Source organism: Falco cherrug, chromosome 6 (genome assembly GCF_023634085.1).
Source record: "Falco cherrug isolate bFalChe1 chromosome 6, bFalChe1.pri, whole genome shotgun sequence".
Lineage (NCBI taxonomy): Eukaryota > Metazoa > Chordata > Aves > Falconiformes > Falconidae > Falco > Falco cherrug.
The window spans coordinates 80,538,245-80,562,388 of record NC_073702.1 but is presented as its reverse complement, the minus strand read 5'-3'; the positions used below and the strand labels follow the sequence as shown (position 1 = coordinate 80,562,388).

The 24,144-nt window shown below is 40.7% G+C and overlaps 1 protein-coding gene and 1 long non-coding RNA gene across 4 annotated transcripts in view; one reads left to right on the top strand and one right to left on the bottom strand.

The window, feature by feature from the left end:
- The window catches only part of LOC106630995 (uncharacterized), an 18,076-nt gene extending 4,627 nt beyond the window's left edge, over window positions 1-13,449 (top strand). The window contains exons 2-3 of one of the 2 annotated variants that reach the window (XR_001334414.3): window positions 12,993-13,159; window positions 13,249-13,449. This is a non-coding gene — a long non-coding RNA (uncharacterized LOC106630995). Of the gene's footprint in view, window positions 1-12,992 lie in introns of both variants that reach the window. The other variant, XR_008732795.1, reaches the window with a different exon arrangement.
- TSNAX (translin associated factor X) overlaps window positions 1-24,144 on the bottom strand; it is a 26,331-nt gene extending 2,187 nt beyond the window's left edge. The window contains exons 1-6 of one of the 2 annotated variants that reach the window (XM_055713979.1): window positions 23,997-24,059; window positions 22,825-22,855; window positions 21,806-21,913; window positions 18,430-18,544; window positions 16,665-16,795; window positions 1,324-1,451 (exon numbers count right to left, since the gene is read on the bottom strand). In XM_055713979.1, the coding sequence (XP_055569954.1) occupies window positions 1,324-1,451; window positions 16,665-16,795; window positions 18,430-18,544; window positions 21,806-21,821 (390 nt within the window). In that variant the 5' untranslated portion in view covers window positions 21,822-21,913; window positions 22,825-22,855; window positions 23,997-24,059. Of the gene's footprint in view, window positions 1-1,323; window positions 1,452-16,664; window positions 16,796-18,429; window positions 18,545-21,805; window positions 21,914-22,824; window positions 22,856-23,996 lie in introns of both variants that reach the window. The other variant, XM_055713978.1, reaches the window with a different exon arrangement.

Below are 24,144 nucleotides of genomic sequence, written 5' to 3'. Positions count from 1 at the left end.
TCCCTAAATGGTCTGTCCAAAGCTACCAAAGCAATGAAGAATCAAAAAGAGTCTGCATTGTGAAAACAAATGATGCGATTTTGTAATAGCATCCTGACTTTCAAAATACATTTTCTACAAGACGCTGATGGGTATAGCTCTCTCAGATCCATTTTATATCAGCTGAACTTATTAAAACAGTAACAACATACTTCGTGAAGAAAACTCACCACAAAGTTACAAGTTTGCTCTTGTATCCAAGTACTTTTTATTGCCAAAATATGGGTAATATGGGAGACAACGCAGGTTTCTTTCTGTTCCCTTGTTCCCATAACATACTATCCACCCGAATTCACAAATCTGGTCAGAGGCATGTACGCAGGGGTTAACAACTTCACAATTTATAAAACAAGTGTGCCACAATGGGTTTGCCTTCAGTAGGAAGAAATTAACTTAAGCTACAAACTTGGCTTCTTTGCAAATAGCTTACCAAGAGAATGAAGAAAGAGTAAGAAGTGCTTTACAGCAGAATCTCTTCCACAGAAGCAGACTTGGGAATTCACCTAAAGCAGTAGTGCTGTGCATTACTGTACACTGCACGTGCACTGCACATGCATTTCTGTACGTTCCTACAAAATTGCCTTTTGTCCCTTGTCAACAATCAAACTGTACCCGGTTTGCTGTGGTCGCTGGCAGCAGTATGTCCCTATGCAAAAAGTCCTATTTAGGGCAGGGTAGAAGTATGGGCAAGTCAAGAAACAGCAGCTATGGTATTAGAGCTAAGGTATGATGGGACACAAGCTTGTCCTCTGAGAGGAAGCATCAAGATCAACTCCAGGAAAATTACAAACGACCAAGCTCAGACATATGTAGCGCATTTTAACAGAAGCCAAATACAGTGCCTTTTGTGACTAGCTCAGTACCAGCAGTAAGATTTCATTCATGGAGTTCATCCTGCCCTGGATTCACTTGTCTCCCCCAACTTCTGCTACATCACTATACACCAGTAGGTCTTACAGGCAGTCCCTGCCACTAAATACCCCTCCTCTCATATGTTTTGCTGATACTTCACTATCCTGGATCTTTCCCCCTACGAGAAGGAGTTCAGTTTGCTCTGCATAAAAAGGATGTGAAATTTATAAACTCGTATCCCATGGATTTAGTTTACGACTTGTCAGAATAAAAAGCACGTTTTGAACAAGTGAGTGAAAGCCCATATGTGTATCTAACACCGTTCCACCAACTGGCCTTATTTAATCAGATGCCAAAAATGTGACTAAGACTACTCACTGCATTTCCACCCCAGAAAGATGTTTGTGACATGAGGAAAGAAAAACTCTTTACCTTGTTTGTTGTTTCTTCTCTGTCTTCTGCTGTAAATATTAGTTGTTTGTTGATCTCTTCAACACTAATCAAAGATCGTGTTTTGATAAAATACTGAAATGAGACGGCCTCAACATATTCTTGAAGTCCTGCAAAAACAGAATTAACTAATGATTCAAACTTTCCAGCAGCGATCTAGGCTCACATATATTTATTTTTTGAAATCTTTTAAGTGAGACTATTTTAAGTTTACTAGCAAAAAGTGAAAGCTAAGATAATCCAGAAATAACATTGAAAGATAATCCAACATAACATGCTTCTTAAGTACGAAAACCAGACCAAGAACACAGTAGATAAACATCTTCAAGTTTTCATTCCAACTGCATTTTTCATTATTCAGAACCTTCTGTAATTTCAGTGTAAAGCATCGTGTTACTCTCAGAAACATACTGAACAGCAGCTCCCCATAATGCCCCTCCAGGGGTCTGTATTGGGACTAGTACTGGTTTAATATCTTCATCAGTAACACAGTGGGATTGAGTGCACCCTCAGCAAGTTGGCTGATGACACCAAGCTGTGGTGTGGTTGACATGCCTGAGAGATGAAGTCCCATCCAAAGGGACCTGGACATGCTTAAGAAGTGGGCCTGAGCGAACCTCACGAAGTTCAACAAGTCCGAGTGCAAGGTCCTGCACCTGGGTCAGGGCAACCCCTGGTATCAATGCAGGCCGGGGGATGCAGGGATTGAGAGCAGCCCTATGGAGAACTTGGGGGTGCTGGCGGACGCAAAACTGGATGTGAGCCAACAATGTGCACTCGCAACCCAGAGAGCCAACAGTATGCTGGGCTGCATCAAAAGAAGGGTGACCAGCAGGTCGAGGGAGGTCATTCTGCCCCTCTGCTTCATGCTGGTGAGACCCCACCTGGAGCATTGCATCCAGCCCTGGAGCCCTCAGCACAGGAAAGACATGACCTGTTAGAGCAGGTCCAGAGGAGGGCCACAAAAATGATGAGGGATGGATCATCTCTCCTGTGAAGAAAGGCCAAGAGAGCTGGGGTTGTTCAGCCTGGAGAGGAGAAGGCTCCAGGGAGACCTTACTGCAGCCTTTCAGTACTTAAAGGGGGCCTATAAGAAAGATGGGGACAGACTTTTTAGTAGGGCCTGTTGCAATAGGACAAGGGGTAATGGTTTTAAACTAACAGAGGGCAGATTCAGACTAGACATAAGGAAGAAATTTTTTACAGTGAGTGTTGAAACACTGGAACAGGTTGCCCAGAGAGATGGTAGATGCCCCCATCCCTGGAAACATTCAAGATCAGGCTGGACAGGGCTCTGAGCAACTTGATCTAGTCAAAAACGTCCCTGCTCATTGCAGGGGGGCTCAACTAGATGACCTTTAAAGGTCCCTTCCAACACAAACCACTCCATGATAATGGAGCTTTTAAAATACAGCATTCATATGGTGGAGAGTGCAGATTACTATTTCACAAGCTTACAAAGAAACAGGACACAGTGCAGAGAAAAAGACTGCAGATAAATCAAAAGCAAGGCAGCTCACCTACAAAAAAGAAGTTTCCTTTGTTTCACCTTACTAGCAACAGTAGATACTTGCTTAAAACTGAATTTCCCACCTCTCTGTTTTGCAGGAATTGGTGAACAGGCTCCTTAAAACATGCAGGTGAGGTGAAATTCATGTTCAGGACAAAGCATCTGTTGTTACAAATCACGCCAGAAAAAAAAAAAAAACCATAAAAAAACCCCACAAGCAAAACAACAAAACAAAACCCAAAATCAAACACACAGGACTGTGATATCCAATAAGAGGAATATACTGGACAACAGCTTTGTCCAAAAGAACTTTCACTCTAAAAATGCAGGGGGACAAAAGGAGCTGGTGTGTTGGCAAGGAAATGAAAGATGGGATAACAAACGTAGCTTGTACCAATTTGTACACCATCTGTAGCCACCTGCCACAATCACCGCTCGCTACCTACTTAGCAGATGGTGATTTTCTGTATGTGTTATAGCTAAGGTGAGATCTAAAAAAGAGCTTGAATGTTCAGACAGCAAATTCACAGGCTGTCAGTTTTTTCTTATGTGCAGAGCACGTATTTGGGGAAAGCATGTGGGAAAAGTTCATAAGCAGAAAGCTGAAGTTGGCACTGTCGGTGGAAAAAAAGCAGAAACAAACCTGGAACAAACAGCCATGGCAGGACTAAGCTAAAAAAAGCCCTGAAGACAAACTCAATGCACGTGTATATCTGACCTATGGACAGAGAAAGCACCAAAGGAGGAAATCAAAAGAACAGACTGTAATATGACAGAGATGGCTCAGTAGAGCCATTCTGAGCTGTTTTAAGGGGATGGCTTCACTTCATGAGAAACAACGAGGTGCCATGGCCGTATCAGGCTGCAGGAGAGCCAGGATTAGACAATAGTTTTACTAGTCCATGAAGTTAGAAAATGTGGAGGTACCCAAGGGTACCAGAAATAGAATCTTAGTTCCATTAGAATAATTTTTAAATCCTCAACTGACTTCTACAGGGCCAGGACCTCAGCCTACAGAGATATGCAGAAGCAGCAAATTTAGACTTCATCTGGATCAAAGAAAAAGTCTAAATCAAAAAGATGACAACACATACGTGAATAACAGAAGAGGGTGGAAATACCTCCGAAAAACTAGAGGTAACCTCCAGGGAAAATTCAGTTGCAGAAGGCTTTATACATACAGTCACAAAAGCGTGATAAGTGACCTGCATTTTTTTCCTTTTAAATATGTATTTGCAAGGTGAGCAGAGGCAATTCAAATGGCAATTTAGCCTGCACCTCTTATGCTTCTGTACAGCAGCAGCGGGAAAAGCAGAATAAGCATCCAGCAACCAAAGCCACACTTAGCACTACTGTTCACAAGTCAGAACACAGACACAGAGCTGCAAGACCAATTAAATACAATAATTTAATCAACTGAATTCAGGTAAAGCATTCTGGGCACAAGCAATAGAAGAATACTAGATAAAAGCTACTCAGGATCTTCTAAGATAAATAACTTCAGAAGTTGCAGAGAGGTAGATTTCATCACCCATTCCCTTCCTGACTTACCCTGTGATGTAACACAGCCAGTAATTCATTACGAAATTTTGGCTTTTTCTGTGGACAAGCTGTACACTACCAGAAACAGCTGCACTCACACAACAACATCTGTGAGAATCTACTATCTGTGGAGAAGACTATCGCATATGAAGAATCAACCTGGCGTTTTCCCAAGTTCTCAGAGAGATCAAATCGGCTCTCAAACTTTTTAGTAAACAGCTTTCTCGATCAATCATAACTTCCAGTTTCAGCTCACTCCACTATTCCACACACATTTTGTCCTTTTCCAGGAGAAGTGTTTGGCTCTTCCATTCATTTATTTTTATGTATTTTTTTATATAGGCATATGTGTATATATATGTATGTATAAGCACACAGTTTTTGCTTCCTCCCACCATCCCACCCTAGCTGACATGTTCCACTCTTCTTGCTCCTTCTGTTTAACACCATCATGTGAGTGTTGTGCACACAGTCTGGTTTGTCATTTACTGTCATCTTTTCACAATTAGGGATCTCCCACTATTTACTACAAAACCTCATTTAAAGTTGTCACCATTACAAATAGACCGGTAACAAATCCTGGTAACAACTACTTTGCAAAGAACATTCATATTCGACTTTTTTTTTTTTCTTTTTAAAGTCCTTCTTGCAGAAGTAGCTACAAGATGACACTTCAATGACCCAAGACCTTGAAATAAGGTGTTTCCAGGTGCAGGTAGAAGGATGTTTAAACATGTTATATTTTACCTTAATGGTAGGACATCCGCTATTTTCAGCAAATAATCCCCAAGGTGAAAAACCCCATCCCATTTCACTACACCATCCAACAATACCTTTCCCCTCATGCTTTTGTTTTGGATTTATTCCAAAATTGGCTTATTTACTGATTGAGCTGCCAGTAATGGAATAGTTTGTAAGACTGCCTTTTATGTAATTTTTTTTTCTAGTACTTGGACCAAAAATCCCAATTAAAAGCACTGTATTATTTCTACTACCACTTCTTATAATTACAGATGTAAGGTAACAAAATTATTAAGTATTTTGATACTTTATTACATCTATTCTATATAAATAGCTGACACTAGTGACAAGTTACAGTAACCCAGTGTAAGAGCTTCACTCTGTATTTTAAAAACTTATTTTCTACAAAAGAAGTAGAAAGTTACACTGAGATATCTTCTGAGAATGAAAGGAGATTTTGTGCCTAAAAGTTTGTGCACTTTTTTTTGCCAGCTGTATCAGTTGATATTTAAGACATTTCTCCTCATCTACATATGCAAGCTCCAAGAAAGAACTGTTAAGTAATTTCTCTAAGAAACTCAGCAAGAAATCAGCTTTCTTCAAAAAAACAAGTTATTGGAGTACTCAAAGGGTCAAATGAGTGCATAAGGGGTAGGAAAAGATGGTTCTATTAAAAAAAAAAAAAATAATCAAAGAATAGATATACTTTAATTGCAGGAGTCAGGTTAGGGTAAACAGAATCTAATTCCACCCGAGATGTACCTGCATGCATGCATGGAAGTTTTAATCCAGAACAACAGGTCAAACGAGGTCAAAGTTTCCTCCTAAAATTTTTACTTCATTTCCTCCTCTAAGTATCTTTTCAACAGTTTAAAAACGGGTTAAAAAGGATTTCATGCCTCTCAATTCTCAAGGTTAGCAACGTCAATGTTACCTGTCATATTCCTGAATAAGCTGCTTCTTTTCCTATTCCTTCTCAAACTCATGTTCTTTCTATCCCTTTGTCCTCTTTCCTTCCTCTTTCTCTGCATCTTTTTGCTCACAGAGCAGCCTATGCTGACGGTTGGGACACAAGCAGATGACAGCCTGTGTTCTCTTACACAGCTCCTCCCCTAAACCATGCAGCAGGAATCACACACCAACAGCAGCCACTAGGAAGATGGGAGGAAAATATACACAGCAAGTTTCCTCCAGATCACTATATGAAGGGTGGGGCACATTATTTACAGGGCAAGTCATGTGAAACTAACCACTTGCAAATTCATTACAAAATCAAAACAGCACAGCCACAGCTCTATCTTATCATCATGTTCAGGCTGGCAAGTCACATTCTCATTAAGAACAAACCCCAAAACCAACAAACACACAAAAACCCACACCAAAACCCACAGAACCCCCCACAACCCAGAAAAAAAAAAGAAGTCATATTTCTGTGAAAATCCCAACTAGGGAAAAACCAAAGTTAAACTAGACAGCCCTTATTACTAAGCTCTGCAAAATATGGGAAGGATGGTAGACTTAACACATTTCTACAAGTGTATTGATCAGCGGAGAACTGGTGAAGTAAGCAAATAATTAACTGGGTACATCAACTGAAACAAGTACAAGCAATAGATTGAAAAGTATTAATACACAAATTAAATCATTTTGCTTCAGAGTCAGGATCCTATTAAGATGAAACTGACAATTCACAACTTGGCCTTTCCCATTTAAGTTGTCTACAGACTTGGCAATGCTTCCTTAGATTCACAGGTCTCTTCCCAGGCACAAGTTATAAAAACTTAAGTAATTAAACTAAAACTGAGGCTGCGAAACAATCCAACTGCTTTGTTGATTGTGAGTGTGAAGTCAAAGGTTAATTTTGTAATAGCAGACTGAAAGAGCATGAAGCCAGCTAGCCTCAGAGGCAGGCATGCTCTGGACATCCTGTTGTGAAAATGGCTTAAAAGAATAATTCCACACAGGGATTAATTTTATAAAATGGGACTAACAAATACAAATAAAAGCACTAGAACAAACGCCCATAAAAGCTTACAAATGAAAAAAAAAGATAATTCTATTCACTAATACGTCAAAAGAATTTTTAAGGGAACTGGGGAGACAAACAACACAGGTAAGTCCACATCCACATGAATAAACTGCTTCATTTTATCAATCCAGTTTTGAAATTAATTTAGGAGTCAGTACGAAGCCAGATATGAATACCTGTCAGAAAAACGTATTTTAAATAACCTTGAACTGATTACTAAAGGAATATAAATAAGAATGTACATTACATCTAACAGTGATTTGTCTAAACTGGTTTACTATTATATCAATAATTGAACTGATGCAAACTTCTCATATTAAGCCCTGAATGTTTTGGTGATTAGTCAGCTGCTACTTGACATATCTGTGCTCATCTTCCCTTCTAGCTGCATGTGTTGAAGTGATGCATTTCAGAGACTGAAGTGTTAATATTGTTTGCACTTTGTTTAACGTTGAATGTACATCCACTTTATGGAAAAGGTAATCCCAAAATCAGTCTGTTTTCCCATTAACTGCAGATAATACAGGTTCCCTATTTAATAGGCACAGGTGCCTGTGAGAGTTAAATTATTTCCCCAAACAGGCACAAAACCCCTGCACAAAACTGCAAAGAGTATTCTAATCTCTCATTGCAGAGAACAGTTTAATCAAGCCTTTTTGTTATTGTTACTAGAAACACATATGTACATATGACAAACACTAGGTTTTTTGCAGATGACTCATAGCAGATGAGAAATTCATAAGCTTTCATTTTGCTTCTACTTGAAGACCCGAGGGATATAATTTTGTAACAAAGTTTTTTGTTCTGAAGGGTTTGTTCTGGGGTTTCTTGTTTATTTCTCCCCCAAAAAAGCAGCAGTTCTGAAGAGCAGTCACTGTACTACATGAGTAAAAAACAAACAAAAAAACCAAAGTTATTCTTGTGACAAGTAAGTCTTCCTGATTGCTTTGACTACCTCCAACTGCCTTGATAATTGATACAGAGTTTTAAAAGTCATTCAGTTAGATGGCAAATTTTACACTACTACAGCCTTCAGGCTTTGTGTTCAAGCCACCAAAGAAAGGAAGCTCTGACTCAGCCAGGATGTTAAATGATCAAAGAAGGAAGAGCACCTAACAAAACACAGCTTCTTCAGTTCAAGCCCCAGTGAAAGTTCTCCTCAAGACAATGTCATTTCCATGCAATAGCCCCAACTCACTAGCATGTCAGAAGAACCAGTGGTGGCCATTTATCTTCATAAATATGGATCTGGTGAGATAGTAAAAAAGGTACATCACCACTCACCAACTTTCTCACCACGTGACTGCAAAACAAAAACCTAATCATGATGTGTTATACTAGTTGTTTCCTGGAATGGAGTTCCTCTATGACACAATCCTGTGTGATTTTAAACAAACAAACAAAAACGGTTCCTAGATTTTTCTTGGTCTTCTCTCATGTTCCACCTGCACTTGAGTCCTGTAAAGGCTGGAGAGTTCTGGTCTGTGAATAACTGAATGTTAACAGCTGCAGAGTTGAAAAAAAATTCCTGAGCTAGAGCACAAGGTCTCCTCCGTTTGCTAGCTATGAAACTGAATTAAAAGACAAAAACGTCACTAGTTTCAGACTGTCTAGTACAGTTAGATCTTAAGTTAGAACTAGGAAAGGACAACCTTTCTTTGGCCTGACCCACAGTAGCATCTTTAAAAGACTGTATATAGCTTTTCTTACGGACTTAACACTGTCCTGAACAGCTCCTGCTGAATTTACAGCCGACATTGAACTCAATGGCTCATTCAGGGATTAGCTGACATACTGCATGCCCTCTGTGATTACAACTGAATTCACATTCATGTTCCCAGTTGAAGTTTTTGTGTACGGACATAAAAACCCTGCAGCAGAAAGTAAAACATGAGAGGTTTTGCAGTTGCTGATTTTTCATTTTCCCTGGAAGAACCTAGAAAAAAGGCCTGAACCAGAAATAAGCAAAGGGTAGTAAAATGCAGTCAGCTGAATATCAAGTTCCAAATAATCAACTTGCAGAGTGAAGAAAATCAGTTTGACTAAGTTTGTTGGCTCACTTGGTGATGTGAGAACATAAACAGAGAAAGTAACAAAACAGAGAAACAAATGAACAAAATTAGATCTGATAAATACTGGTTTATTCACTACAAATTCTGTTAATTTTCCAGTATAATCAGGAAACTTTGTTTCCATTTCTGGCATTTTACCTCTCACCCACTACAGCAGAGAGATTAATTCTTCAGTTACATCCTGTTCCTGTGTTATTACAGTTTCCCACCATCTTGCAGAAACCTGACCGCTTCCTTCATGGATAGCTTTCCTTTCAAGTTTTAGGTGTATTCAAGTACATGTCTCACCCAGGAAAAGACAATTCATGATACCTTCCTCATTCTGTAAAAAGCTCTTCCTTTGTATTGCCAACCTATGATTAAATATGCCACCTATTTTTATTAGTTTTTAAACTTTCTTAAGAAAAAAAAGAAAAAAAGTCCTACTTCTACTGTTCCTAACAAGCAGAATAGTTCTTCACCTTGGTATTACTTCAGAAATACACAGATGTCCACAAATACAAAGGTAGCTAGCACAGCTCAAGTATGAGATGTTCTTTACATAACAAGCAGAATAAGTTAAGAACAAAAACCCAGCTAACATAGAAATCATTACATGGATAGTTCCTTTAGTTTGTGTTCTAATCCAAATCCTTCATACAATACCAAAAAAATCCCTAATATTACTTAAATAACCAGTAATCTAAATCCACCTGCTTGGACAGACCTCACTCATCTCCACAGCATTTCTTACAGCATCATGCTTGGTGGTCCTACATACTGTAGTTAAAAAATGGTATTCTAATACAATTAAAGTATTTCCTTTTCATCCATGCAGACTTAACTGGCTTTGCCCAATCCAGCAATCCAGTTTGTTGCAGTATGATTACACACCTGAAGTGACTCTAAATGGCAGGAGACAGAAATAAGCTCCATTATATCATTCTCTCAGAACACAAATAGAGCCTGCACAAGTTAAATTATGTGTTAGACTGCGTCAATGCTGAACTTTTACATAGAATTTCCCACATCATCTGCGGCAGAAGCAGTCACAGAGCAATAGTTTTGACAAGGTGCTGACATTTTACAGCCTCGTCATCTAATCCTATTGAGAGCAAGTGCAGACATGATAAAGAGCTAATGAGCTTCTCTGTGCACACTACAGCACTCACCACTGCTGCTCGCACAGGCACACAGCAAACAGAAAGGTCAGCCAACAACGCTCTGGTTGCACCTCCTATCATCACTCTGTACCGCACTACTGAAGAAGCCTCAGAATAATTATGGGCTTCTCACTCCGTATTTTGTCTTAGGTACAGTTATCAGCTGTGAAGATAATATCACACCTATATTTACTCCTAGCAGAATCTAATGACCTCATTGTAAAAACACCAACATGTAGTTAAAACTATCACTCGAAGAGGATTTTCAGCCAAGGTGCCCTACAGAAAATAGTTTAAGAGCTCAAAAGCCTTAGAATTCTCTCACACATCCTTATGGTTAAGGGACAAAAAAACTGAGCAAATCTTTGAAGAGCTAGAGATTGCACTTAACAAAATCATGCTTAAAAGGTACTCTATTCAATCCCACACAATGCCAACCTATGAAGCAAGTCTCAGTTTCCCTCTGCATTGCACAGGTTTTGCATTTATACGGAGCAGATTTATAACATGCTTAGAAGAATTACATAAATGCTAAGAGAATCATAGAACTGCTTAGGCTGGAAAAGACCTCTGAGATCAAGTCCAACCGACAACCTAGCATGTCAACTCCACCAATAAACCATGTCCTTAAGTGCCACGCATCTTCTAAATACCTCCAGGGATGTCGATTCCACCACCTTCCCGGGCAGACTGTCCCAATGCTTCACCACCCTTTCAGCGAAGGAATTTTTCTTAATATCAAATCTAAACCTCCTGGCACAACTTGAGGTCATTTCCTCTTGTCCTATCACTTGTTACTTAGAGGAAGAGACAGACAGGCACCTCACAACAACCTCCTGTCAGGTGGCTGCGGAGAGCGATCAGGCCCCCCCTGAGCCCCCTCCTCTCCAGGCCAACCCCCCCAGGTCCCTCAGCCGCCCCTCACAAGGCTGGTGCCCCAGCCCCTGCCCCAGCCCCCTGCCCGGCTCTGGACACGCTCCAGCCCCTCCACGTCCCCCTGCAGTGGGGGGCCCAAAGCTGAACACAGGGGTCCAGGGGCGGCCTCACCGGTGCCCAGCGCAGGGGGACGGGCACTGCCCTGGTCCTGCTGGCCACGCTGTGTCTGCTACAAGCCAGGATGCTGTTGGCCGCCTTGGCCACCTGGGCACACTGCTGGCTCCTGTTCAGATGTCCATCAACCAGCACCCCCAGGCCCTTTCGCACCAGGCAGCTTCCCAGACACCCTTCCCCAAGCCTGCAGTGTTGAGTGGGGTTGTTGTGACTCACGTGCACATGTTGCAGAGCACCCTCTTTCTTGTCTTTAAGGCTCGTACAGGTCTTTCCTGTATACTATTGGTATCTTCCTTAGTATTTTAAATATATATGAATATAAATACCCAAACACATAAATATACACATATATAAAATCCCCAAAAATTTCTTCCCCTTCATAAATTCACACAATCTTTCTTCAGTCCTTTTTTGCACAGTCTCACAACAATTTTAAAGGAACAGTACACATTTCCTCACAGGATATATAAGGTATACACTGCAAAGTGGGCCAAAGGAGCAGGAATTCTATATTACAAATAGTAAAGCTTTAAAAATATCAACAAAGCAGAACATTCTAACATAACAAATGAAGAACTCTACATTAAAAAAAGACTTCATTATTTCAGTATCTCTTTGTTTGCTTGTTTAATCATCCCCTGGGACAATCTGTACTGTTAAGAAACGTGTAGAAAACAGTCATCAGTTTTTGTTGTTGTTCAATTAGTGCTATACTCAGTGTTTGAGCTCATGCAAGTGTCCTTTGGGGAAACGTCCTGCGTGCCATTAGCACTATTCTTAATGAGGGAAAGCATGAAACTCCTTTAGTGCTCTGCCAGAATTGTTTTATCTTCAAGTCAAAAGAACAACTGCTTGGAGTAACCCCAAAAAAAGCATTTAACAATTACAAGTGGCAAACAATATTCCCAAGCATTATAGTCATAGCACTCTTCTATTAATAGGCTAACAGTTATACTGAATAAAATATGTATTAGGCAGCTTTATTATGCAGACAGTCATGACTCTCCAGCTAAGGCTGCTACGCTGGTTTCCATTATGAGCCCAGTTTTGATCCATTTTACTCTTTCTGCGAGAGGTAGGGTGGGGAACAGGAGGATGTTTCATGTTTGGTTTCAAGACAAAGGAGAATATTTTTAGGAAGTTTGAGGTTAATTGGACATGCTGCTTTTGAGATATGGGACATAGGCGTTTCTTTATCCCTTTTTTTAGAAAAAAGCAGTTTGATGGCAATGTTTTTGTTCATAAAAAGCTTTTTAACTAGTTCTCCAGATTTTCTTTAGAATACAAAATCGGAATTGAAAACTAGGTGAAAGGAAGGTCAATACTTACAGCTCTAAGAAATATATATAGACAGAAGATCTAACACTTCTCCTAGCTACATTTATTTTCAAAAATGCATGCAAGCTTTTTCCACTGTGAAAAAAGCAAAGCAACAATCAAACACTAAAAAACAAAACTTAAAGCAACGCTTTTAATTCTTATCACAGTGCAGGGCAGAGGGAATAAAGCATTCCCCCTCACAGCTGCTGTTCATCTAACTGTCCCCTCATTCTTCATGTTTCTAGGTTTTCTATCTCAGCTTCATAATCCTGACATCAAGCATTTTCACGTCTCTCACACCTCCTTGATCCTAGCTTCAGCATGATCAAGAGTCTACAAGTCTTTACACCTGCATATTCCTTTTGTTGCCACCCCCATACCTAACTGGAGAGCAGAGGCTTTAATGAACAAGGTAAGAGTGAAGCTCTGGTTAAAGGTTTGCATTTCATACTTGACAAGTTCATTTAAACCATGCCTAAAAGCATTCCCTTGTCTTCTCAGTGACACACACGTATATTCTAACACGTGCCCTTACAAAACACACACAATGAACCCCAGCTGGCACTGAGTTCTGTCACAGGGGAACATCGTATAGAAGAGCTGAATTTAAGTAGACACTGTGGATGACCTACAGAAATGGAATGAAGGCAACTTATTTCAGCTGGATTTAATATACAGTCTTCTTAACGAGATAAGAACTACCTAATGACTGCAACAATGGGGAGATCTCAGGGCCAGGCAGTATTATACAACTGATGAGATTCCATAGACTTGCCACTTACTCATGTCACTTGAAGAGAGGAAAAAGGTAGAAGTACAGCCATTCCCAGTTCAAACTCCAGAAATGCAACGGTGACTGCATATTTCTCTCTTTCAGTTCTGTCCACAAACCCGCGAAGTTCAGACATTTGTTTGAAAGACTGCACACCTGATTGCTGGAAAGGCAGACAGCAGAGTCTACTTCTCCACCCTCTTATTATTTAGTGTACTAATATCTCTTTGCCGTCCTTTCTTTTTACCTGGAGAGGTCAGAAAGATTCATTCTCTTAAGTTATCTTAAGACTGTGGTAAGAAAATTCTTTAATTCTATGACAATCTCACTCCAAGTCCCATGCAAGTGTTAGGGATGTGCTGTTGTGGTGTATGTAACTGCGTGCAGTTCTGGGCCCCACAGTTTTAAAAGGATGTGAAAGTCCTTGAATGTGTCCAGAGGAGGGCAACAAAGCTGGTGAAAGGGCTGGAAAGAATGTCCTGTGAGGAGCAGCTAGCTTGGGTTTGTCTTGTTTGCAAAGGAGGAGACTGAGGGGCAGCCTCATTGCTCTCTACAGCTTCCTGAGGAGAAGTGGAGAGGGAGGTGCTGAGCTTTTCTCCCTGGTACCTAATGATAGGACGCATGGGAATAGTTCAAAGCTGCATCAGAGGTGGTTTAGACCGTACATTAGGAAGCATGCATTTCTTTACCAAGAAGCTGATCAAACACTGGAACAAGCTCCCTGGAGAGGAGGTCGATGCCCCAAGCCTATCTGCATTTAAGAGGCATTTGGACAATGCCCTTAACACACTTCAACTTTTGGTCAGCCCTGAAGTGGTTAGGCAGATGACTGGTAAGGACTACATGATTGTTGTAGGTCCCTTCCATCTGAAATAGCCTATTCTATTCCAAAAACTTTGCAGCTGTGGATGCACTGAGTCATCATACGCATGCAGCAGGCCTACAAACTTCCTCTACTAGAGGTCTATAGTAATTCAGGACAAATACATCTTAGTCACTTTAAGAAGGTGAGATTTAAACCACTGGGGAAAAGTTTTAGAAATGCTGAATTGTTTCTGACAGCATATTTTCAGTCGTTTTCTGAAGAGTTTATTCAGGTGTCTTTTGATGTTAACAGGTATCTTTATGCAAATCAGAAATCAATTATACAGGAGAACCAGTGTAGTTGACTATGTATGAGTATTTACCAAATACATAAAGAAAATCTGAACCAAATATTTTTCCTTAATGTCTTTGTTTTCAGGTTGCTACGGCTAGCTTAAGTTTACAAATCTTTCATACAAAAACCAAACATCTAACTTTCCAAATTTGATTAAAAACCAAAACCAGTATTTTTTTTTTACTCAGGAGAGAATCTGGAAGTAGAAACCTAGCATCAGGTTTGCTCGCTTGCTTTGTACGACACAGGTACACACAGAAGTTATCACACAGTAGGTTTCCATCTCTCTGCTAGGTAGGCATGCTCTTACATCCGAGCTGAATGCAAGCTAATCCCAGGCAAGCTACCCCTCAGTAAAAACAGAGAGAGGTATGCCTCTTTGAATTTACCCACACAGCGCCACATGCTCAGAAAATAAGAGACAATTCAGGTGAAGCAGCTAATGCTGGGTAACTGGTTACACCATAACAAGTTTGCTCACATGGCAAGGCTGATAGTTCCTATCATGAGGTCTCACAAAGATTCAAGAGGTAGAAGACCTCAGATGCTGCTGTTTTATAGACAGCATTATATGACTCTCATGGGACTACAAACTTCAGGGGTTACTCAGATAAGGTTTCCAAGTCTCAATGAAGCTTTCAAAAATGTTCATGAAACTGAATGCAAGAATTTTCAGCTTTTATAAGCAGTGCTTCAAATAAAAACCAAAACACATTTTCAGCATGTCAGGATACTTGGACTAGCTTTATTCACAGTTTTGAGGTCATCTGCAGTGTTAACAGTTTTGAATTATCTTTCTTTTCATTGCCTCATTACAGTACAAAGCTATAGACAGCAGCAAGACACACACAGATGAAGTAGCTCTTTAAGAATAACTACTTAAATTTCATCTGAACAATGCAATGCACCACAGGTAAGGACTGTGAAATTGCATTAGAGCCACTGAAGACTAGCATGGCAAGCTCCTCCTGTTTCAGAAGTGCCAAACTGAGCTTTCACTTATGAGCTGTCTCGCTCTTAAACTTAAGTTTGTGCCAGACAATTGTACAAGTTAATCTGTGAGCTGTTTGCCCTGTAAATTACACAGATGTATTTGCTGCTGGTTTATAAAATCAATCCTACAGACATTTTTAAACAATTAAATCATTCAGGGAAAATCTTCAGCTCTCCTCAGCCGAAGAAATCTTGCCTGAACATGGAAAGATACACAGGACTCCAGTATGTTTAAACCGAAACTGATAAACACGAGACACTTCTATGCCATGTCCAAGATGTCAAAGAAGCAGTGACCTATTTTCCTATTTTAAACAAGGCATAACAATTTTAGGTAAGATTCAGATAGTCAGCAACAATTCAGCAAAGAAATATGATTTGACAGCAAAAATCATGAAAACACTGGGACTTAGTATCTCAAGGATGTTAGTAAAGACTGCTATTTACAGGGAGGAGCAGAAAAAGATGCAACTGAAACATATAAACTTTGCTTTAATGCTTGTAACAGAGGCAAAAGCATATTCTGAGTCTTCAGAAGAAAGAAAATGCTAATCTAAGGATTTTAATTCATAAACTTTGTCAACTCCAGATGGGGTCGTTTCACAAGATAAGTTGCTCCTGCTCTCCTCCTAGAAATTACAACCCTTCAGGTGGAGTAAATGAGTGTGTTGCACATACTCCTCTCTGTCACACACCATCCAGTACATCTGTTAGAACTACTCCCAACTTCAGTTTAGGTCAAGGTGCAAATCTTTCCATTTGCAGTCTCCCATTTAATTCTTCATTTAACTGCAAGGTAAGATGACTGTAGGGCAATAGTCTCTCTAATACGAGAGCTAACTTTGCTAACAACAAAGATTAATCAGAGTCCTGATTTAAACCATAGAAATGTGACAAATTCAGACCTGTGGCATGAAGAGGAACCACTGCTGCATAAAGAGAAACTGAGCGTAGTGCAAAATTGCATACTTCCCCTATTTCAAAATAATTTACCTGGAGATATAGCTCTGTGGAACTGATACATGTCTTCTCCAATCAGTTCTTGTGCAACCTGCTTAATCTTCCGTCGGACAGCATCGAGCTTGACTTCAGACTCGTTTAGTATTTCTTCCCCATTGGGAGCACTGCAATCATAGAACAGCTTTCAGAATGTGAACAAACAGTTAAAAAATATTACACATTTTCTTTACTAACCCATACATTTTCAATGGCTTTAGGAAAAAGCAAAGCCAGTATTGGAAAGAGAAACAGTTTAACTTTCATTGATACTTACTGCAGATTCTTAAATTCTGTAGATTATGAAAATAATCAACCAGCCAAACACAGTTCTGGTAGATGATGTTTATTCCAGTCCAGAATTTTAATTATTGCTTAAATAAGAACAATGAGAAATACATGCAAAGGCTTCAAAAAACGACGCCAGAAAATCAGCAATATTTGCAGAAGTCCCTCAAGCTCTTAAAAAAAATAAATTAGTATTTTGCAATACATTACAGTATTGCAAAATACAATACAGGATCTACCTCTACATGTGATTACTTTTTTTTTAGGAAGTAATTATGAACTATGCAATTCAGGAACAGGTGAAATATCTATTCACAAACATAGTATGTACTTGGCATTTAGAGTTTAGTTTATCTAATTTCCTTTAAACTTCCCCACCCTCAAATAACCTATATGGTGTACTGGTTTACAGTCTATTTAAGGAACTACTGATAGACAGGTCCCAAGAAAACATTTAAAAGCACTAAAGTTTACTGAAATTAAAGCCACAATAATAGCAAAGAGCAAAGGAGAAGGAAATAAAAATACAGCATGGAAAGCTTCCACTCTCACAAAACCAGAAATGTCTTACAAAACAGGAATCTAAAAATCAGAGTAAAGGAGTTTTTTGTTGTTGTTCTTTCCTCTACCAGTTCCCAGATACATAGCCCCTGCAGTGGGAGTAGCTATTTACAGTCAAGGCTGTAGCAGTTACTAGAATTATCACAATGCCTCCTCTTTGCAGAACAGGAGCAAGTTAAAAAGAGGGCAACTTCGTAATACCTATTTATAACTGTTACTACTATGGTAACTATAAATAGTCACTACTACAGCAGAAATGCATTGATAGGCAACAAAAAATAAATTAAAAATAGAAGGAACAGGGAGAGCTGTTACAGTTGTAACACATTAAGAACAACGTCTGACACATATAGCAAATATTTTACGCAACAGGCTATGCAAAGCTTCAAATTTCTTTGTTATTCTTCTAGTTTGTCTGTGGCTTACAAAGATTGCTTGAAGGCTCATGAGAACACAAAACATGTAGAAGCTCAAAACTTCACACAAAAGCCTCTTAGACTGCAGTATGAGTTGACATAAATAGAACCCAGGTCGCCTCCTCTTTGCATTGATGACCTAGGGCAGGGCTGCAAAAACCAAAATGGTGAAGTAACTGCAGAGGTAACTGAAGGAAGAGTGCATGCACTTCTGGCCTAGCCTGCTGAAATCTGGAAAGCTCTCACCTGCCGTTACACTCTACTACTATGATGCTGTTTAATACATCAATAAAACCAACTGAGAAACCTGAACCAGCACCCTTTAATTCTCTAACTGGAGTGTGCATTCATTAGCTCACATCCACCCTAAAGATGTTCATGGGAAGTTAATTAAATTCCTCTCAACAGAACACTGCACCTATTAATCACAAATACAGAAAACACTGCAATGCAGCTTCTACGTTTCCATGAACACTTTCATGCTCAATGTGACTCACCTGGTAAACCTGTGGAGCAGAAATATTGTTCTTTTGCTTTCAATAGTTATATCACGACTGAGCTTCACAAGTCGTTCATATTTATCGTGCCTGGTGTCAAGCTCCAGCTGAAATGCTGCAGTCAATCAATATGGTTATCACATATACATAGTGTACAGGAAGAGCAGAGAGCCTGTGCTACAGTGACTGTTTATGGGCCCCAGCCCCACCAGTCTTTTCCCTGGGAATGTCTTTTCCCAAGGTGGGCAGCGCAGCTGCTCCTGCATGGGGCACAGCTGCGAAGGCCACCACCTCCCACCACCTGCCTGAGCTGCAAAATCAAAAATACTACTTTTGTTTAATAAGGCAGCATCAACCCTGATGATGCTTTAAGGCAGCCCAAACAACTTTGATGTAAAATACTTTTTTTAACTAGTAAAATGTGTTCTGCAATACTGCTGTTCAGGAAACAAGACTTAAAATTTCACCCAAATTCAGCAAGATAAATTAAAAAATAAACCCCGACAATCATTAGTAAATAAGATTTGCCAGTCTAAACCAAACCAACCAAACAAGGCATTTGGCTAAGGCATATACACTGTTAAAAATGCACCATTTAGTAAAAAGAAGTTTCATTTCACATCCCAGCTAGACATGGCCAATAGTCAAGTATTTTAATATCCCTAAGAACTAGAAGTATTAAAGCAAAGTGAGATCAATTACTTAAAGTAAGATTTCTGTCTTACAGACATACATTCCTTCTGTCTAACTCCAATGAAGGCAGAGAAGAGAGGATATGTGTCTGGTTATCACAGTCAAACATTATGAATGTTTCACAGATACCATTAACATTTTATAGATGATTACTCCACTAAATAAACAATTAATAGATACCTATAAGAAATCTAACACACCTCCTGCGTAACTGAGTTAAAACATCTGTGTGAGAATGGGGACAATTAGCTGAGAGGATACATTTTTAAAGAGCCTGACAAGTGAATATCCTCTAAAAAAGTGTAGCAGTTTCCTGGCAAGCTAAGTTTAGATGAAGGTACAAAAATAACTGTACTTCTCATTGCCTTGATAAAAACTTGGTTCCTCTTACTTTGTTCTGTTCTCCCCGATCTTCTTCTGAAACTCTAAGATAAATTACAAATACTCCTACTAATCTTCTAAATCTTTCACATGTCTGATTGGTGTGTCTCTTCCAAATTCTGAGAGTCTAGTTCACCACTAAATTACCATCAAGAAGAAATTTACCCTCAGGTCATACCAACAGGAACGTGAGGGAAGGTGACCAGTACTTTCCTTCATAGGATGCCACATATGACATTTCCAATGTCCATTTACAAATTTCATCTACCAGGAAATTCACTATTCTGAAAATCTACGATATTAGCAATGTCCCCCAGTCTCTTCCGGACAGTTGTGGCTTTTATGTTAGACTTTAAGCCTGTTAGGGACTACTAGGAAGTGTCTTGTGACCTGAACTAAAACACCAACAAATACAGTAATCTTTAGCCTAACAGAATGCAAGAATACCTATTGTACTATTGCCTAAACTGCAAAGGATTAGAACTCGGGGGATTCTCCAGGCTCATGCATCAGGATCACAAAGCCATTTCCTCCACACATTCTGCCTTTAATGTCTAATCCATCACTGAAAGCCAAGACTCAATACTCTATTGATCTTGGTGATGCAGAATCAGATCATTAAAAATGACACTTAACAAATCTTAGCCTTACAAACCAAGATGCTGTCCACTCTCTGTATCACTGAGCTGTCATATTTAAAAATGTATTAAGCGAAAGAAATACTCCTTGGGTTTTGATTAATTATTATTATTAAAGAAGACAACTTCCCATTAGTTAAGAAATCTCTGGTGCCAACAGATAACTATGGCAATTCAAGTACTTTTTTTTCCCAAAGAGATTAAAAAGAGCAACATGTGTATAACAATTTAATGTCACACATCAGGTTGTTTAGATTTGGGCAACATATGTGGAAATAGTGCACCACTCTGGTCCATCTTGCACAGCCTGCTCAATTATAAACCATCCGGAGCTCACCTTTGCTTAATACTTGCTCTGACATGGAGACAAAGACCACCAGCATCTCTGTGTGGGGCTTACGAGCACTAGTGCAATACAAAGAGTCCACCTTTGAAAAGCTGAATAAACCGAGTCACTTACATCTCTTCTGAAATTAACCAAACGCTGCTGACTGGATCTCATGGGAAAAGAGGGAAACAAGTGTTGTTTTGAATTTGAATTAATGGCAACCTTATAATAAACTGATATGCTTAACTGTGAAAAATTAAAGTTGAAAATACAGTTGCACTGCTCAATTGAAGAGCAAGTGCACGTACTTTATTCTTATAAAAGTTCAGGGGTCAAAGTTAATCACCTGCCAAGCTGACTTCCACAGAAAAAAAGAAGTATCTGTTTTAAAGAAAGCAAGGAAATTACATGATACTGAAGTGACCATCTGTAACAGCCATCCAGCTCTTACTTCTTCATCCTCCTTAGCTTCATAAAAAAATATGTGGGACAGGGAAAATCTTACACCAAGAATTAATCTGTTTCCCGTATCACATCTCCCTTCTTTTGTCAAAACTTCTCATTTCTGAAGCTCAACTTAGCCTTGTCTAATGAGAAAGTTCAATTAGATTAACTGGAGTTTAAATCTGGTTTTGTGCAAAATCCTGTAAAAACAATTTGGTTGGAGGGAAGTTTACACTTGCTTATTCAAAGAAACTGAAACATAAGCTAATTTTGAAAAGGCACTCAAACTAAAGTAAGTGTCTATATTAGTTAGCTAAACTCTTATTTTTAAAGAGCATGGATAAACAGCTACCAACTGGCAAATCAATGCATCCAGATTTACATTGAAGTAACTTAGCGATCTATGCACCACAGCCAAGGTCAACAGCCAAGAGCCTTCTCAGTCTCCCAGAGGAAGCCATCTCTTCTTCTTGTCCCCACGGCTCAGATTTTGCATTACACCTGCAGATCTTAAGTTTTCTGCCACCAAAGGGCCCAGTAACCTTTGCAGTTACCAGTAACTGTAACAGTAACAGTAACCCAGTAACCTGGCTGAACACTTAAGCCGTTTGCTTAGCATCAGGTTCAGCACAAATGGGGTGGGGAGGGGGAACCGCAGGTAGGATGAAAAAGGGAGCAAGTCAGAAGTCAGGTGGAGCTATGCAAAATCCCGCTCTCAGGACTTCACTGCACAAAAAGCAAAACACCAAGCTCTAAATGTATGAAGAAGTCCAACTAGTTTCAAGTTTCTCCCCCAGAGAAAGCTGGTTTATTCCATCACTAAATACCAAAAAATTTCCTAAGAATTTCTATACCACATTATTATAATCTGGCTTTCCAAATGCTTACTTACATTTAAAAGATGTCATCAAAGCTGAAGATGAATTAACATTCTCTTTTTCCTCTCTTCTCTGACCATGTGGAAAATTGTCATGCTTTCGTTTTCTGAACCCACCCGATCCTATTCATAAAAAATACACAAAAAAAAAATATTTAAAAATGAAGTAATTTTGCCAGAGCATAAGCAGGATCAGAACACTGTCACCAGAGCATCCCTGACCGGAGCCATATTTTCAGGCTAGAATAAGGTAACTGGATGAACCTTATTACCAACTGACATCATCTTCACATTAGCATGCTACTTTTTCCACCACATTCCTAGTGAAAATTAGAAAAAAATCCTACCGCTTCTAATGGCTGTGTGTGGTAAGATCCCAAGTCTTTTTTTTTTTTTTTTTTTGTGTGTGTGTGTGGTAAGGTCTTCATACTCTTTTATGTTTCCTTTCTGTAAGGGAATGGCTGCATGGAAATCCTTGCGTGAGCAAGGGCCTACAGGATTAGACCTTTTATTCCCCCCCCCCTTTTTTTTTTTAAATTATTTTAAATATTCAGCTCAGCAGGAGTCATTAAAACTATGTTTTCCATTACTGTAATTATTTATGTCATGAGTCTTCAGAGTCTTCAGTAATCAGAAAAAGCAGCAAGGCATAACTTAAGTAGGCCACCATTATCCAGGCATGCAGGTTTAGCTCCTGCAGTGCAGCATCTTGGGTCCTTACACTCTGCCCATCAACCAGTTTCTTCGTTTTCACCCCAATACAGCTGTTCCCTTCAACTGGCCCGATACGCCTCTTCCTTAGCCTTCCCTTTCAAACCCTCACCTCGCACTCATCTCTTTTGGACTGCCTTACTTTACCACTGACTTGTACCTTACACTGCTTCTTCCTTTTGTCCTTCCCTCATCTAGGACTGACCCACTGTGTCATTCATGTTTTAACCATTCCTCCCTCTCACTACCTCCTTTTTGTGACAGCTGTACACTTTGTGTTCCTAACAGAGGCCAAAATCTGGCAAACTTACATACAAGCATACCTTTCTGAATATGTGGAGTTCTCTCAATTTCCTTAAAAGAAGAACAAAAGGAAGCTACTTAAAAGTTACAGACGAACACTGGATTTTAAAATGTTTCCGTTTAATTGTTTATTATCCAAAACCAAAACCAGAAGTGGGCGTAGTTACTTTCTAAAAGAGGAAACTGAAAATCATTTTTTCCTTCTTTTCTGTTAGGACATGAGTTCAGGGTTTTGTTTTTCCTGTAGAAGTTGAAAACATTACAAACACAACCCCTGAAATAGTGCACAGAATTAAACTCCCTGCAGCATTCTTAAAGTTGGGAACATCATAATGACCTACAGGAAAAAACAGGCCCTCCTGAAGCGCGTGTGGTGGGGGGATGCGAGAAATAGAGAAGAGGTTCCAGTGAATAACCAACTTGAGTATCAGAGAACCCCACCAGCTGCAGGAACTGTAACTTAGGCTTAAGTTTGAAAAATAAAGAGGCCAGCTTCCTTGCGGCAGAGCCGGATTTCTGGCTGAAGGGAGGCCCGCTCTGAAGGGAGGCCTCTGTGACTGCCCAGGCCAAACCAACACCCAGGCAAGCGCCATGGCACCACTACAACCGCTTCACAGACCTAACACACACCCCGCTTTTGGCTGTACCGGCCCGGCCGCCTCTTTACCACCGAGAATGAAGATTTCTAAAACTGGAATTGCAGACGTATCTGTAAAGCCCAAGTGACAGGACGGTAACACCTGATGAAGCAGCCCCCCTCAGCGTAAGGGCAGAGATCAGTGACACCCGCAGGGCACCGCGGCCTCACGGGGGAGGCGCGCTCCCGCTCCCCAGCCCCCGCCGCCGCTTTCGCGGGCTCTGGCTCCTCACGCCTTCGCCTCCTGCCGGCTCGGGGGGCTGAACCGGCCCCCGTGGGCCCACACGGCCGCCGGCCGCGGCCGGCTGCGGCCGGACCGCCCCTCGGCGGCGGCGGCGGCAGGCGGCGCATCGGCCGCCCGCCCCGAGAGGCGCCCGCCCATACCGCTGTGCACCAGGCGGCGGCGGGCAGCTCCGCGCCGTCAGGGCCGGGGTACGCGTCTGGCTCCTGCGGCGGCCGCAGCCGCGCCGCGCACCGGGGAGCCGCCGGCTCTCACCGCCGCCGGACCGGAGAGGGGAGGGAGGGGGGAACGGGGACGCGCGCCGCCGCCGTCACCTTCCTTGCCGCTCATCCCGGTGCCGCCGCCGAGCCAGGCCGCGCTCCCCGCGACGGCAACCCGCCTCCACCCCGCCCGCCGCCAGGGCCCCGCCGCACCGCCGCGGTAGGGCGCCTGCGCGGGTGCCTGACAGCAGGGCGCCGCACA